Source organism: Heliangelus exortis, chromosome 7 (assembly GCF_036169615.1).
Source record: "Heliangelus exortis chromosome 7, bHelExo1.hap1, whole genome shotgun sequence".
Lineage (NCBI taxonomy): Eukaryota > Metazoa > Chordata > Aves > Apodiformes > Trochilidae > Heliangelus > Heliangelus exortis.
In genome coordinates this window covers 7,660,005-7,672,156 of record NC_092428.1, presented here as the reverse complement: position 1 = coordinate 7,672,156, position 12,152 = coordinate 7,660,005, and the positions used below count along the sequence as shown (strand labels likewise).

Here is a 12,152-nt window from a genome sequence, read left to right as displayed (position 1 = left end):
TCCTACTTTTTTGCCCCAAAGTTTGCTATCTCTACTGCCAAGGTGGTTCTCTTCAGGTCTGTGGATCTTTTAGAGAAGAGCAGGCAGCAGGAATATAGGTGTTTTATCTTTGAGTCTCCAGTCTTTTGATGGACCACTGTGAAACCATTCAGATCTTTTGTTGGGTATTTTGCAGGACAACTGAAATGAGTCTAAAGCTCCAATTCTGACTAGGCAGCAATAACCCAACAGGCAAATAGCCCCAAACACTGGAGAACATGAAGATGGTCTGTGCTTTGTGTTAGGGAAAGGACCCGGAGAGCGCATAAGGAAGAGCACCTTGTTCTCCCCAAGGAATCTCACCATATGCCCACTTCACCTCAAACACTCAAGGCCCACAGCCCAGGATGCCTCACAACTAGCTTACTAATTAGTCATGTAGTTAGAAGCTCCTTCACAAAAGAACTTAACATGTTAATCACCTCTACATATCAATGTACTTTACTCTGCCTATCAGCTGCTCTAATCACCAGCTATCTGACCCACTGACCACAGCAGGCCTTGTTTTCCAGCTGTGATTACAACATTTGCCTCCCTGCCACTCTGAATGTAATTGTTTTCTCCTCTGGTGCAGCAGGGGCCTAACTGATTCAGTGCAAGTCTCGCTCTTGCCTCAGACCTAGCAAGCAACTCCCAGATCTCTCCGGACGCTCATATTCACTCCGATGATTTATTTGCTGTTACTTTGTTCTCGGGGGCCGTTTCTGCCCTCTGCAAACTGCCCCGTGTCACACAGATGAGCCCATATGGACATCTTTGTTCACAGTGTCTGTCTTGAACTGACACCAAAGGGCACTATGAGCTATGCAACACAGATTACAGTCTTATCTGTAAAATAAATATGTATTTTTTTAAATTACAGCAAAGAGGGGGTTGGGCAGCTGCCGCGTTTATTTGGCAATCACACGCAATACAACTCAGCCCCTCTGCTTGCTCGACACCATTTCTCCCAAACAGTGCCAAACACCTTGCTGCTGCAACATCTGGGAATGAGTCCATGTATTTAAAATGGCCAACATTAAGTTTCCAGGCCAGGGACTGGTCACTCAGGGGAAACCAAGGAAGAGATGTCATGATCCTTGACCTAGTTCACATCCTCTGCAGCCTGAGGACAGAAGCAGGGTCCATCTGTCCATGCGGCAGGAAAAACCCTGCAATCTCAGGGCTCTTGACCCAGCATGGTGTCTTCCACTACAGAATGTTCTTTGCAATGGCGTTCAGGGTCCTCACTTTGGCGACGTCTGCCACCTTTATGGAGTATTCTGGGGCAGAGAAGGATGCTCCCATGGCAACGTTTGGATTTCTGTCAGGAAAACAACTAGTTACTACATGCAGGTGATATGGATAAGTAAGCCACCCTACAGAAACCCCACTATCTCCCCCAGTCTCAGCAGTGGGCAAAGAACCTGCTGGTGCTACCTAGTCCAAAGGTGAGACAATAACAGAAAGCAGAATAACGCAAAGGCAAAAAACAACACCACCAACAGAAACCCAGAGCAGACCTGTGGACAAAGCCATTCCTCACAGGTATCAGCCCTCCAAATCCAACACACTCCAGTGGTAAAGGTCTGAGACAACCACACCAGAACCTGCCTTCCTAGTTGCCACACCAGCACACCAACAAGCCCCAGGGGAGCAGAAGAAATGCCCCAGGGATCTGCTTATGCAAGGAGCTCATGTCCAGATGATGGACCACTGCACCACTGGATTCATACACTGCTGAACACAAAGACAGGCATCATAATCCCAACCATGCGAGCACAACTAGCACCCAGAAACTGAAGTGTATGCCTGTTCTACAAACCCATGTTCACATTAATCCAGATTTTCCTCTGTACAGTTCTGCTAAATAAAAACAAGTAATCAATTACCTGAACTTCATTCCCGAGTCCCGGGCTGAGCGAGCAGAACAGTGAAACTCAGAAGCAGTGGAGCCTTCCAGAATCCTCTGCAGGTTGCGCTCTGTGATGCCACCCCCTGGTGAGAAGCATTCCCATGTCACATACAGCGCAGACAGCAGTGCCCCAGACCAGGTATCCCCCCAGGACCCACCCCCTAAGGGCCAAGCACCTCCTACAAAGAGGAGAAAAGAGCCTTAGGAACAAGGGAGCTCCAGGCACATTAGAAGAGACAAGAGAAGCCTTGGCTCCTGTTCTCCCACAGATCTAGAACTGTCCCCAAATCCTCCAGCAAGCAGCAGCTGCCAGACTTTGCCATTCCCAGCTGGCTGCCTGGCCCATACTGGTACCAGTGAGCCCCTTCTCCTGGGGAGCTGGTTCAATAAACCAGATCAGACAGTGCGTCCCAGGGTAAGAAGTGAGGAAGCAGGAGCTCGGGACTACCAGACCTAGTACAGGTGACAAAAAATGCATTACCTGGCATCACCACAATTCTGCCCTTTGCCTGAAAAAAGAACAACATGTTAAGGGCATTGCTCAGCACTACATCCACTTGTGCATTTATGGGGCAGCAAAAACCTTTACATGCAGCACCTTCAGTAAGCTCATGGATGTCACCACGGCTTATGATCTGCACTCTCACGCATCTTTTTTTGTACTAATTATTTTTTACAAGGAAAGTAGAAAAGAATGCAATTAGACCTATGACAACTTGCCACCATTTCCTCCTACCTCTATCCCACCCGGCCATCTCCTGGGTACATGGGTTGCATGTTCCTAACAGGAACTGCAAGATCCCAGCAGGGACCTCACTTTGCTGTGTACATGGGTTAACCACCTCAGCTGCTGGCACCAGCTCTTATTGCCCTCCTCGAAGGTGCAAGCAAGACCAACCCAACCAGTCCTTGCTGTGGGAGACTATGGGGTCTAACCCATGTGGACTTGGGAAAACAGATTAGGGCCAAACCAGACAAGGAGCGCAAGTGCTCCTGGACAGCAGTTCCCTCAGAGGGCTACCTCAAAGGAGCTGCCTCCAGCCAACACCCAGAAAGCAGCCACGATAACCCAGGGGAGTACAGGAACACTTACCTGTTCCGCAAGCCTCTTAATTAAGGACAATCCTTCCAGTGCTGAGCTGTCACAGCCACTTGTCAATACCCGCTCAAACCCCAGAGAAATCAGGGTCTCCAATGCCACCAGGGGGTCATGCACCATGTCAAAGGCTAAGAGATTGACACATCAGCTCAAAGTCACCCAGCTCATCGTGCTCAAGCCCTGTCCCCCAGCCAGCTCAGGAGACAACCATAGGAAGGACCCTTCCCACAGGTGGCCACTCCTGTGTGTAGCCACAGCTCCTGACCATATCATCCCCCTTACAACAGTGGCAGAGCCACCATGCTCAGGTCTTCAGGTACCTCCTCCCCACACAGCAGTGACACAGCTCCCCAGCCCAGGCCTTTTCCCTCCTGGGGAAACAGCAGAGCTCCAGCCTGCTTTTGCACACCACGCAGAACCTTTACCCCAAAGAACCACCACAGTACACAAAGCTCAGCTCCATGCCAACCCCATCTGGGTCCCTGCCAAGGCCACTACCCCGGGCAGCTCACCTCGGTGAAACGTGACGGGCAGGGGACGGCACACAGCTGCAATAAGAAGGCACATGGTGAGAGAGAAAATTCCTTTGCTATAATCAGAAATATATAGGTGAGGGAAGAGAGCAAAGCTTCTCGGGCTATTCCTGGGGAGAGGAGAGGAGCCCCAGGACTTGCCGGGATTGATGCAGCTGCTGCTCATTGGCCAGGCTCTTTGGTGGGGAAGAGTTCTGCCCTTTGAGAAAGCAACAAACCTTTGATTTACGAGTAACAGTGAAATCCCTCATCTCATCTGGATCGTGCAGAACCCTCATTCCCACCACTGATGTCTTCCTCTGCAGGAAGGAAGCAGGGAAGTTGTCTCACCTGCCTAGGGATGGGGCAGAATTAGTGCTCTCTAAAGCAGGAGAGCTGATTCTTGTAATTTCTTTCACTAAAATTTCTGCCCTCAGACCACAGCAAACTTCACCACCGCTGCTCTATTTACTGGGCAAAACTTACTTATTTCTATAAAAAGAAACCCTACTGCCTCCTTTCCCAGATAAACTGGTTTCTGCAGACCACCTCAGTGTTTCAGCAAAGACAAATCCTGGCAAGATTTTGCTGTGCTTCCTGTAGTACGTCCACTTTAATATGAGAACCTCAGCACCACAACACCCAGGAAAAGTTCACCCCACTTTAGCTTTGGCTGTAGCTCACATAAAAGATGTGGAAGCAAATTCTCCTTATCTCTGCATATTAAGGGTCTGGACTAACAATCCCCTGCTGCAGCTTCAGTAGCCTTTTACATGCTTCCAACTCTCTCTTACTATCTTTTCTCACTGGATGTATTACAGGAAAAAATAAAGATGCGTTGCCAGCTAAGCAAAAGGACAAAGTCTAGGTGAGACATATCCTAAATGCCTGTAGCAGAGACATAGAGGACAAAAACACAGGGCAAGGAAAATGGAGAAAGGAGAAAATCCAGCAGGTTAATACTCTGGTGCCCCCAAAGCAGTTCACCTGTGCCCCTCTCCTTCTTATACTCTGCTATTACGTCCCAAGTAGCCTCAGACTCTGCCTGAACTGCTTGGGATGTTGGCCCTTGGTCTGCAAAGCTTCTCAACTATTTCAAGTATCACAGCTGGAGAAAGATGGCAAGAAAGCACCCTGCAGCTCTTCCTACAGCATGGGACAGAGCAGTACTGATCTTCCTCCTACTGCACAAAGCTCAGTACAGCATTTCTGCCCAGAGACACTTACCCAGCAGCGCTGTGCAGAGCTCGGTATCAATGCGCCCATCCTCAGTGAGGGCCCCGAACACCAGCCCGTCAGCCCCGTGCAGCTTGGCCAGGCGGATATCGGCCTTCATCACCTCCACCTCACGGTCCGAGTAGAGAAAATCGCCACCGCGAGGCCGGATCATCACGAACACGGGGACCCTCACACACTGCTTCACCACCTGCAGGAGCCCTGGGGAGAAGGCAGAGAGGCCGCTCAGCACCGCGGCGCGACAGCTTTCCCTGGGCAGCCCCAGCCACCAGGGCAGGAAACACGAGGCTGAAACCTGGGAACCCTGCGGGCAAGCAGGAGACTCACTGGGTGATCAGAGGCGCCTCTGCCTCCCGCAGGGACGCCGGCAGAAATGTGAGCACCGAGAGGGGTACTCGGGGGGGAGTAAGCGGGACTGGCGGGAGGGGGTACCGGGGGAAAGGAGGGGACAGCAGGCGCTGAGGCTGCGCTGCGCTGACCCCTCCGGAAGGGGACCGGCCCCGGGCAGGGGAAGGACGCGGGCCGCTGCCCGGAGAGGCTCACCCATGCTCGGGGTGGTCCCTCCTTCCACGAGGCCCGCGCACAGCTCGATCCGGCCGGCACCTGGAGAGACGCACGTCAGAACCAGCCCCGCCGGGACCCGCCCCGCTCCCGAGACCTCCGGGCCTTACCTCCCCGCTCGGCGTTGACAGCGGACTCCACCGAGTCCACGCACACCTCCATGAGGAAGCCATCGTCCATGCCTGAGGGAGAGCTCCGCCGTCAGCCCAATCCGGCCCATGGCGACCGCCCCGCTTCGCTCGGTACCGGCACCGGCACCTGCCCACTTCCGCCTTAGGCCCCGCCCCCTTTTCTCTCCCGCTTCCGGCCTCGCCCCCTCGCGGCCCGGGCCCGCGCCGCCCGCGAGCGCGAGGGCGGGCACGAGAGGGCGGAAGGGGGGGCGCCGCGCGCCTCGCTCGCGCGCTGCGGCGGAAGCTCCGCCCCCCGCAGCCCTGCCCCCGCCCGGGCCCCGCCCCCGCCTCGCACGCGCCCTCACCTGCGCTGGCGGCGCGAGGGTCGCTGCTGGCTCTCGGTCACGTGCCCGGGGATTGTCATGGTGACGCCCAGGTGTTTCCGGAAGTGCTCGCCCTGCTTCCGCCGGCGCGCGCGTCACTTCCGGGGTCACTCGGGATGCTGCGTGCGGCGCGTGGCGGCGCTCGGTTCCTGCGGGGGCCACCGGCACCGGGTTCCGCCTGGCTCCCTCCCCGGCGGCTCCTGCAGCAGGTGCCCCCGCCCGCCGCCCCGCCCGCCGTGGGGCGATGGCTCCTGGCCTGCAGCGGTGCCGTGGCCGGTGCCGTGGTGCTGGGCGGCGTGACCAGGTGAGCGCCGCAGTCCCGTCGCATCCCGCCCCATGGCCGCAGGAAGTGCTCAGAGCTGAGGTTGTGGGGAGGCAGCGGCCTCCGCCGTCGGTGACCCGCTTGGGCAGCCCGCAGCTGCCTGCCGTGCCCGGGACGCTCCCCGACCGCACCCCAAAGCCCCTATCGTCATCTCCCTCTCTGGCTGCAAAGGGACATTGGAGGGCGAGGCTCGGAGTACCAGAGAGACGCAGTCCCTCACTGCTTTGTGCCTACTGGGAGTAACTCACCCATTTTTGGTCTGTTGCTCACTCACAGACTCTCTGTCTCCATCCTGTTTCTAACTGAGTTTAAGGGTTGCCTGGTGCAGCCAGGAGCTCTCATTTCAGTTTGGTAGAGCTGCGTGCTGTCAGGGAGTGAATTGTGCCTGCTGGTGTCTGTTTCTGCTCCAGGCTGACAGAATCAGGCCTGTCTATGGTTGATTGGCACCTAGTGAAAGAAATGAAACCTCCAAGAACGCAGCAGGAGTGGGAAGCCGAGTTCCAGAAGTACCAGCAGTTCCCAGAGTTTAAAATGTGAGTATACAAAAGTGGAAGGGGAGTGGGCTCCGTCACTCCTGTGACTGAGCCACTCAGGGAGCTCTTGCAAGAAGAGAAATGCATTCTGACGTCCCTGGGGAGGCACACGAATCGTGTTTGATGGTGGTTCCTTCACTGTCACTTTCTTTCTGTGAGAAAGGTGATCCCCGGTCTTGGGAACCAGCACTGCTCCATCACACTGAGCAGTTCTCTTTTACTGTCTCTCACAGCTTGAATCACGACATGACGCTGGGGGAGTTCAAGTTCATTTGGTACATGGAATATTCGCACCGCATGTGGGGCCGCGTCGTGGGCCTGGCCTACATCCTGCCTGCTGCCTACTTCTGGGGAAAGGGCTGGCTCAGCCGCCCCATGAAGGGCTGTGTTCTTGCACTCTGTGGGCTGGTCTGCTTCCAGGTGAGCTGGCTCTGCAGCCACAGGGATCAGCAGCAGCATCTCCCATCAGTGTTGAGAGAGCAGGATTTGTGAAAGCCTGAGGGGGTGTTGGTGCTGGTTGAAGGCACCTTGTTTTCAAGGTGCTTTATCCCTAATGTTTATCTGATCTTAGCAGCCACTGCTGCCCCGTCTGCCTCTAAACCTGCTCCTGTTTCATCAGGGGCTGCTGGGATGGTACATGGTGAAGAGTGGGCTGGAGGAGAAGCCAGAGTCTCACGACATTCCTCGAGTCAGTCAGTACCGTCTGGCAGCACACTTGGGCTCTGCTCTCATTCTGTACTCTGCCAGCCTGTGGACGGGGCTGTCTCTGCTGCTTCCACGACACCAGGTATGGAGTGGTGTGTCAGGACTCACAAGCTGTGTCAGTTCAGAGGGTCAGGGTGGTGATGTGAAGGTGAGGAAGAGGTGTGGAGAGTGCTAGTGCTTCCAATTTAGTCTCTGTTCCTGACTCTGATCTAACATTGTGTTACCAAATACCTTTCCCATAAACTTCCCAGTTATGGGATACTTCCTTTGACTCTTGCTGTTCTGCTCAAAAGCAATGAGTCTCGGAGTTCATGCAAGCTCAGGCAGGGGTGTGCCTGGCCAGGCTAAACAGTTTGTGTCAGGAACTGTCCAGTGGCACCTCAGGTTCTGCACAGGGTTGGACACAATTAGTTGTGGTTTTCAGGAAGCACTGATGTGTGACTGATGTCACACTGATGTGTGACACACGGTGTGACTGTGCTGCCTGTTGGTCTCTAGGTTACCTGTGTAAAACAGAGGCCAACTCCTTGACCTGTATATACAGTGAAGGCTTTTCTTGCCTGCTGCAAACAGCACTAGAAATGCTTTCTCATTATTATTTTCTTTTTTTATTATTATTTCACAGTTACCCGAGACCCATCAGCTCCTTCGTCTGAGGCAATTTGCTCATGGCACTACAGCTCTCATTTTTCTTACTGCTCTTTCAGGTAAGAGTGTTTCTTACTGACATCCCATCTGCGGTTCATTCCTTTGCCTTTTTAAAATTCTGGTCTGGTGGGGGCTGTGAGCAGCCCTGTCATGTTTTCTGGGAAAACTTTACTGCAGTCAGGGAGCTGACAATCGAGAACTTCCTTCACTGGTCTTTCCTGAATAGGTGGAGATGCACCTCCCAGCCTGCCTATTGCTGTGTGATCTCTATTTCTGAAAGAAATTCAAGATCAAGTTGAGTTCTTGAGTCAGAGCAGTGCAGACTGTAGTGCCACCTCTGCTGGCTCTGGTAGCCTCATCCTCTGCTCTGGGATTGCAGGTGCCTTTGTGGCGGGGCTGGATGCTGGCCTTGTGTACAATTCCTTCCCCAAAATGGGGGAGCGATGGATCCCAGATGATCTCCTTGCCTTCTCCCCTGTGCTGAGAAATATTTTTGAGAATCCTACAACTGTACAGTTTGATCACAGGATCTTGGTAAGTGCTGTCTTCCTGCTGTGTCTGTGCTGCTCCTTGGTTGCCTCCTGCAGCCAAGCTGTACTCTTCAGACTGTGAGTCTGTCAGGGTGAAAGATATCCAGGGCATCTGAAAGTCCTGAGAGCTTGTTAGCAGGTTGTTCCTTCAGAAAGAGGAAGTTTATCACACTTATTTTCAGCGCATTCTCCTTCCTTAAGGATGTCTCCTTCCTGTGCAGGTTACAGACTTCGTTTCTTTGTGCCTTGTTTTCCATAACATGAGCTGCAGACCAGGGCAGCCCTTGCCACTGAAATGTTGTGTGAAACAAAACCTGCAAATCAAACCTGTTGAATAATTCCTTCAGCATTGCTGAGCTGATTTTACACCAATAGCACCCCGTGAAAATGGTTATTTAGAGCAATCCAGATACCCCTCCCAGTGCTGCTGTGGGCTGAGACATCACTAACAAGAAAGATTAAACAAAAAAGAGAAAGGTGAACTGAATGAGGAGTCACCTGCACAGCAAGGGGAGCTACAACCGAGTGTTGAAAATGAGGCCAGTTATGCAGATAACAGCTTCCATTGTGAGGTGTCAAGGCGATAGTGGGGGAGATGGCAGAAATAATCCCTAATGGCCTGAAGAAATGAGGAAAAGCTATTAAAAAGTAGAGCATTAATTTGGTGAATAAAGGAAATGTATAACTATTTAAATTTCAGGGATGCTCACCTGGTGGACATGAGAGTGCAGGAATTTGATCATTGCCATTAACACATTCCTACAGTTAAATACCACTCACAGAATTTCTTTTACTTCATGGAATGTGCAGCCAAAGGCTGTTGGGCCCATTTTCTTTGAACTTTTCTCAAAGGTTAGTTGTTTGTTTCTCTTCCCTTCTGCAGGGCATCACCTCGGTCACGGCTGTCACCATGCTGTACCTTTTCTCCCGGAAGATCCCACTCCCTCGCAGGACCAGGATAGCTGTGACTTCCTTATTGGCTGTGGCTTACATGCAGGTACTTTTTTTTTACCTTTTTTTTTTTTCCCCCCTTCTGCATTTTCCCTCCCTCCACCTGTCTGTAGCACATTCACAACAGAGAGCTGTCCCCAGCTTGAGTCTGTGCTGGCCTCCAGAGCCTGGAGCTGGTGGAGCTGTTGGGGCAGGGGGTCTCACCACGCTGCACAAACAGTCTGAATTTGAGGGTGGGAGTCTGGCTGTCACTTTTCCATCCTGTGCTCGGTAACCTGTCTCAGAGGTGCTCCCTTCTTTGCAGGTGGGCCTGGGTATCAGCACCCTGCTCCTCTATGTCCCCACGCCGCTGGCTGCCACGCACCAGTCGGGCTCCCTGGCACTGCTCAGCGCGGCACTCTGGCTCATGAGCGAGCTCCGCCGGGTCCCCAAGTAACCTGCAGCCGGAGGGACAGCCCTGCCGGGGGACCCGACTTCCCGAAGGAAGCGCTGCCGGGCCCAGAAGGTCCAAAACCTCCCACCCCGGGTGCACGGGGGTGTGCGCCCAGCCGGCCTGTGCGCAGCGAGGAAGCTGCGGGCGCCGAGTGTGAACTTTGTAACATAAAACGTTTTGTAAGCGCGGCTGGTGTCTCCCGGCTGGTGTCGGTGTCTCCCGGCTGCCTCCTTGCCGTTGCCCGGTGAGGCCCCGCCGGCTGCGGGACTGCGGGGGAGGTGGGAAGCGGTTGGGGCGGGGGCAGCTTCGGGCGCCCCCTGGTGGCGGCGCAGCGTACGCGTGTCGTGTCTCCGCCAATGGGAGGTGGCGGTGTGCAACGTCCCGCCCGCTGATTGGACGCGGCGCACGGCAGTGGGGGGAGCGGCATCCGGTGCGGCGGCGGCCGGTGTGTCGGTGCGGAGCGGTCATGACGGCGCACAGCTTTGCGTTGCCCCTCGTCCTCTTTTCCATCTTCTGGGGCCTCGTGGGCATCGCAGGCCCCTTGTTCGTGCCCAAGGGGCCGAACCGCGGGTGAGTGGGGGGTTCCCCGGGGAGATATCGAGGGCGGGAGGTCCGGGGCCGGTCCTCACGGTCCTAACGACGATGTCTCCGCAGGGTGATCATCACGATGCTGGTTACCACCGCCGTGTGCTGCTATCTCTTGTGAGTACTGCGGAACGGTCCCTGATACGCAGCCCCCACACGCACCTCCCCCGTCCTCCGTTTGGCTTCACCAGTCGCGGTGGATGCTGCCCGATCTCCTCCCAGTGGAAGAACGGGACAGCCCCCGGGCTGCGGCCTGCGACCTGCCTCCCTTATTGGCACCTTGCCTCCCGAGACAGCGGCATTTCTGCCAGCCCCTTGAGGCAGCAGCCTCCCGGGATGCTGGGTCCTGCCCCATGCAGCTGGAACTGACACCAGATCGGGTCTCTTTGCAGCTGGCTCATCGCTATCCTGGCCCAAGTGAACCCCCTGTTTGGGCCGCAGCTGAAGAACGAGACTGTCTGGTATGTGCGCTTCCTTTGGGAGTGAGCAGTCCCCAGGAGCACCACCCTGAACAGAGACCTCCCCTGGAATCCTTACCGTGAGTGGGCAGAGGCCAGGAGTGGCAGAGATGTCCATGCTTGGCTGCCTGTGTCTGTCTGGGGTAGGAATTGCATCCAACAGCCTTGTTGGCTAGGAGATGCTTTGGCTTCTGAGCATTGTGGCTATGGTGAGCTAGTCTTAGCGTGGAGCTGTTGCCCTGCACTGCGCCTGAGCAAACTGAACACTTCTTCCTGAGCTTGTGGCTCTCTAGGTTTGTGGAGGCTCCCTTGTGGGTGCACTTTGGTGCTAACTTTCCTTTTTCCCTCCCTCAGCCTTGTTCCAGCCCCTACCCTCCTGTACCAGTCAGCCCCCAGAGGTGCTGGGACAGAGGCTGCACCTGCTGCCCTATCACACCCTGAGCACTGCAACCTGGACCAGTGGTAGCTGGACCCCTGAGCACAGCAGGCAGCACCCCTGCCCAGGAAAAGGACCTGGTGATCGCAGCCCTTGGAGCAGCCATGCTACCAGGGAGAGATTCCATCAGCTAATCAGTGCTGCAGTCCCTGACATTGGGCACCATCCTGAGAGATCTGTGTGTAGTGCCAGGGGCTCCTGTCCCTGTAGAACTTGCCCTGTTCCCTCCACTGTGCACGCCCTGGCTCCCCAAGTGAGGCCCCTGCTTGCAGATCAAGCTGCCCAACTAGTTAGCATATTCCTGGTCATTTCAGGCACTGCCTGCCCCTCTGTATGAGAATGCAGGACCCCACTGCATACTTATTGTATGGTTAGTCCCTGTGGTGAGGGTTGTACCTGCTAAGATAGATTTTGGCTTTGAGTGTGAGAAGGGAGAGCTGATCCTGAGGGAGGTGCTGGGGTGCCATGCAGGCAGTTCAAGTGGGCTGTGTCTTCTGCCTCAGCCATGAGGGTGCTGCAATAGTGTCTAGGTACCACCACCTCTCCCTTAACCTAGGTCTAGGTTCTGAGAAGAACCAAGTACAATGTTGTTTTTTGTATATTTTCCCCTTTATTTATCAAATAATTTATGTGTATTTATTTATTTGTGTTTAAAAATTTGTGTTGTGGAAATAAATAATTTTTCTAGTAAGTGATGCTAGAGTCAGAGTCACTTGC

At 54.3% G+C, this 12,152-nt stretch overlaps 3 protein-coding genes across 6 annotated transcripts; 2 read left to right on the top strand and 1 right to left on the bottom strand.

Moving 5' to 3' along the window:
• Positions 1–912: 912 nt before the first annotated feature.
• Positions 913–5,909, bottom strand: CUTC (cutC copper transporter). Of its 4 annotated transcripts, none has more exons than XM_071748599.1 (9): positions 5,817–5,902; positions 5,452–5,523; positions 5,324–5,383; positions 4,772–4,981; positions 3,545–3,580; positions 3,027–3,160; positions 2,415–2,442; positions 1,911–2,016; positions 913–1,342 (listed from the first exon to the last, which is right to left on the bottom strand). In XM_071748599.1, the coding sequence occupies exons 2-9, from the start codon at positions 5,519–5,521 to the stop codon at positions 1,231–1,233; spliced, it is 756 nt and encodes a 251-aa protein (XP_071604700.1). In that variant the 5' UTR covers positions 5,522–5,523; positions 5,817–5,902; the 3' UTR covers positions 913–1,230. The 4 variants fall into 4 exon arrangements, with proteins under 4 accessions (XP_071604700.1, XP_071604698.1, XP_071604699.1 ...); XM_071748597.1 differs by having other exon boundaries at positions 1,012–1,342; positions 1,911–2,112; positions 5,817–5,909; XM_071748598.1 differs by lacking the exon at positions 5,324–5,383 and having other exon boundaries at positions 1,012–1,342; positions 1,911–2,112; positions 5,817–5,909.
• COX15 (cytochrome c oxidase assembly homolog COX15) lies at positions 5,908–10,144 on the top strand. Its single transcript, XM_071748596.1, has 8 exons — positions 5,908–6,138; positions 6,567–6,689; positions 6,923–7,109; positions 7,309–7,476; positions 8,020–8,101; positions 8,422–8,576; positions 9,456–9,569; positions 9,828–10,144. The coding sequence occupies exons 1-8, from the start codon at positions 5,951–5,953 to the stop codon at positions 9,957–9,959; spliced, it is 1,149 nt and encodes a 382-aa protein (XP_071604697.1). The 5' UTR covers positions 5,908–5,950; the 3' UTR covers positions 9,960–10,144.
• On the top strand, positions 10,139–12,130 carry ATP6V0E2 (ATPase H+ transporting V0 subunit e2). Its single transcript, XM_071748602.1, has 4 exons — positions 10,139–10,526; positions 10,611–10,658; positions 10,934–11,079; positions 11,354–12,130. The coding sequence occupies exons 1-3, from the start codon at positions 10,423–10,425 to the stop codon at positions 11,025–11,027; spliced, it is 246 nt and encodes an 81-aa protein (XP_071604703.1). The 5' UTR covers positions 10,139–10,422; the 3' UTR covers positions 11,028–11,079; positions 11,354–12,130.
• The last annotated feature ends 22 nt before the right edge of the window (positions 12,131–12,152 follow it).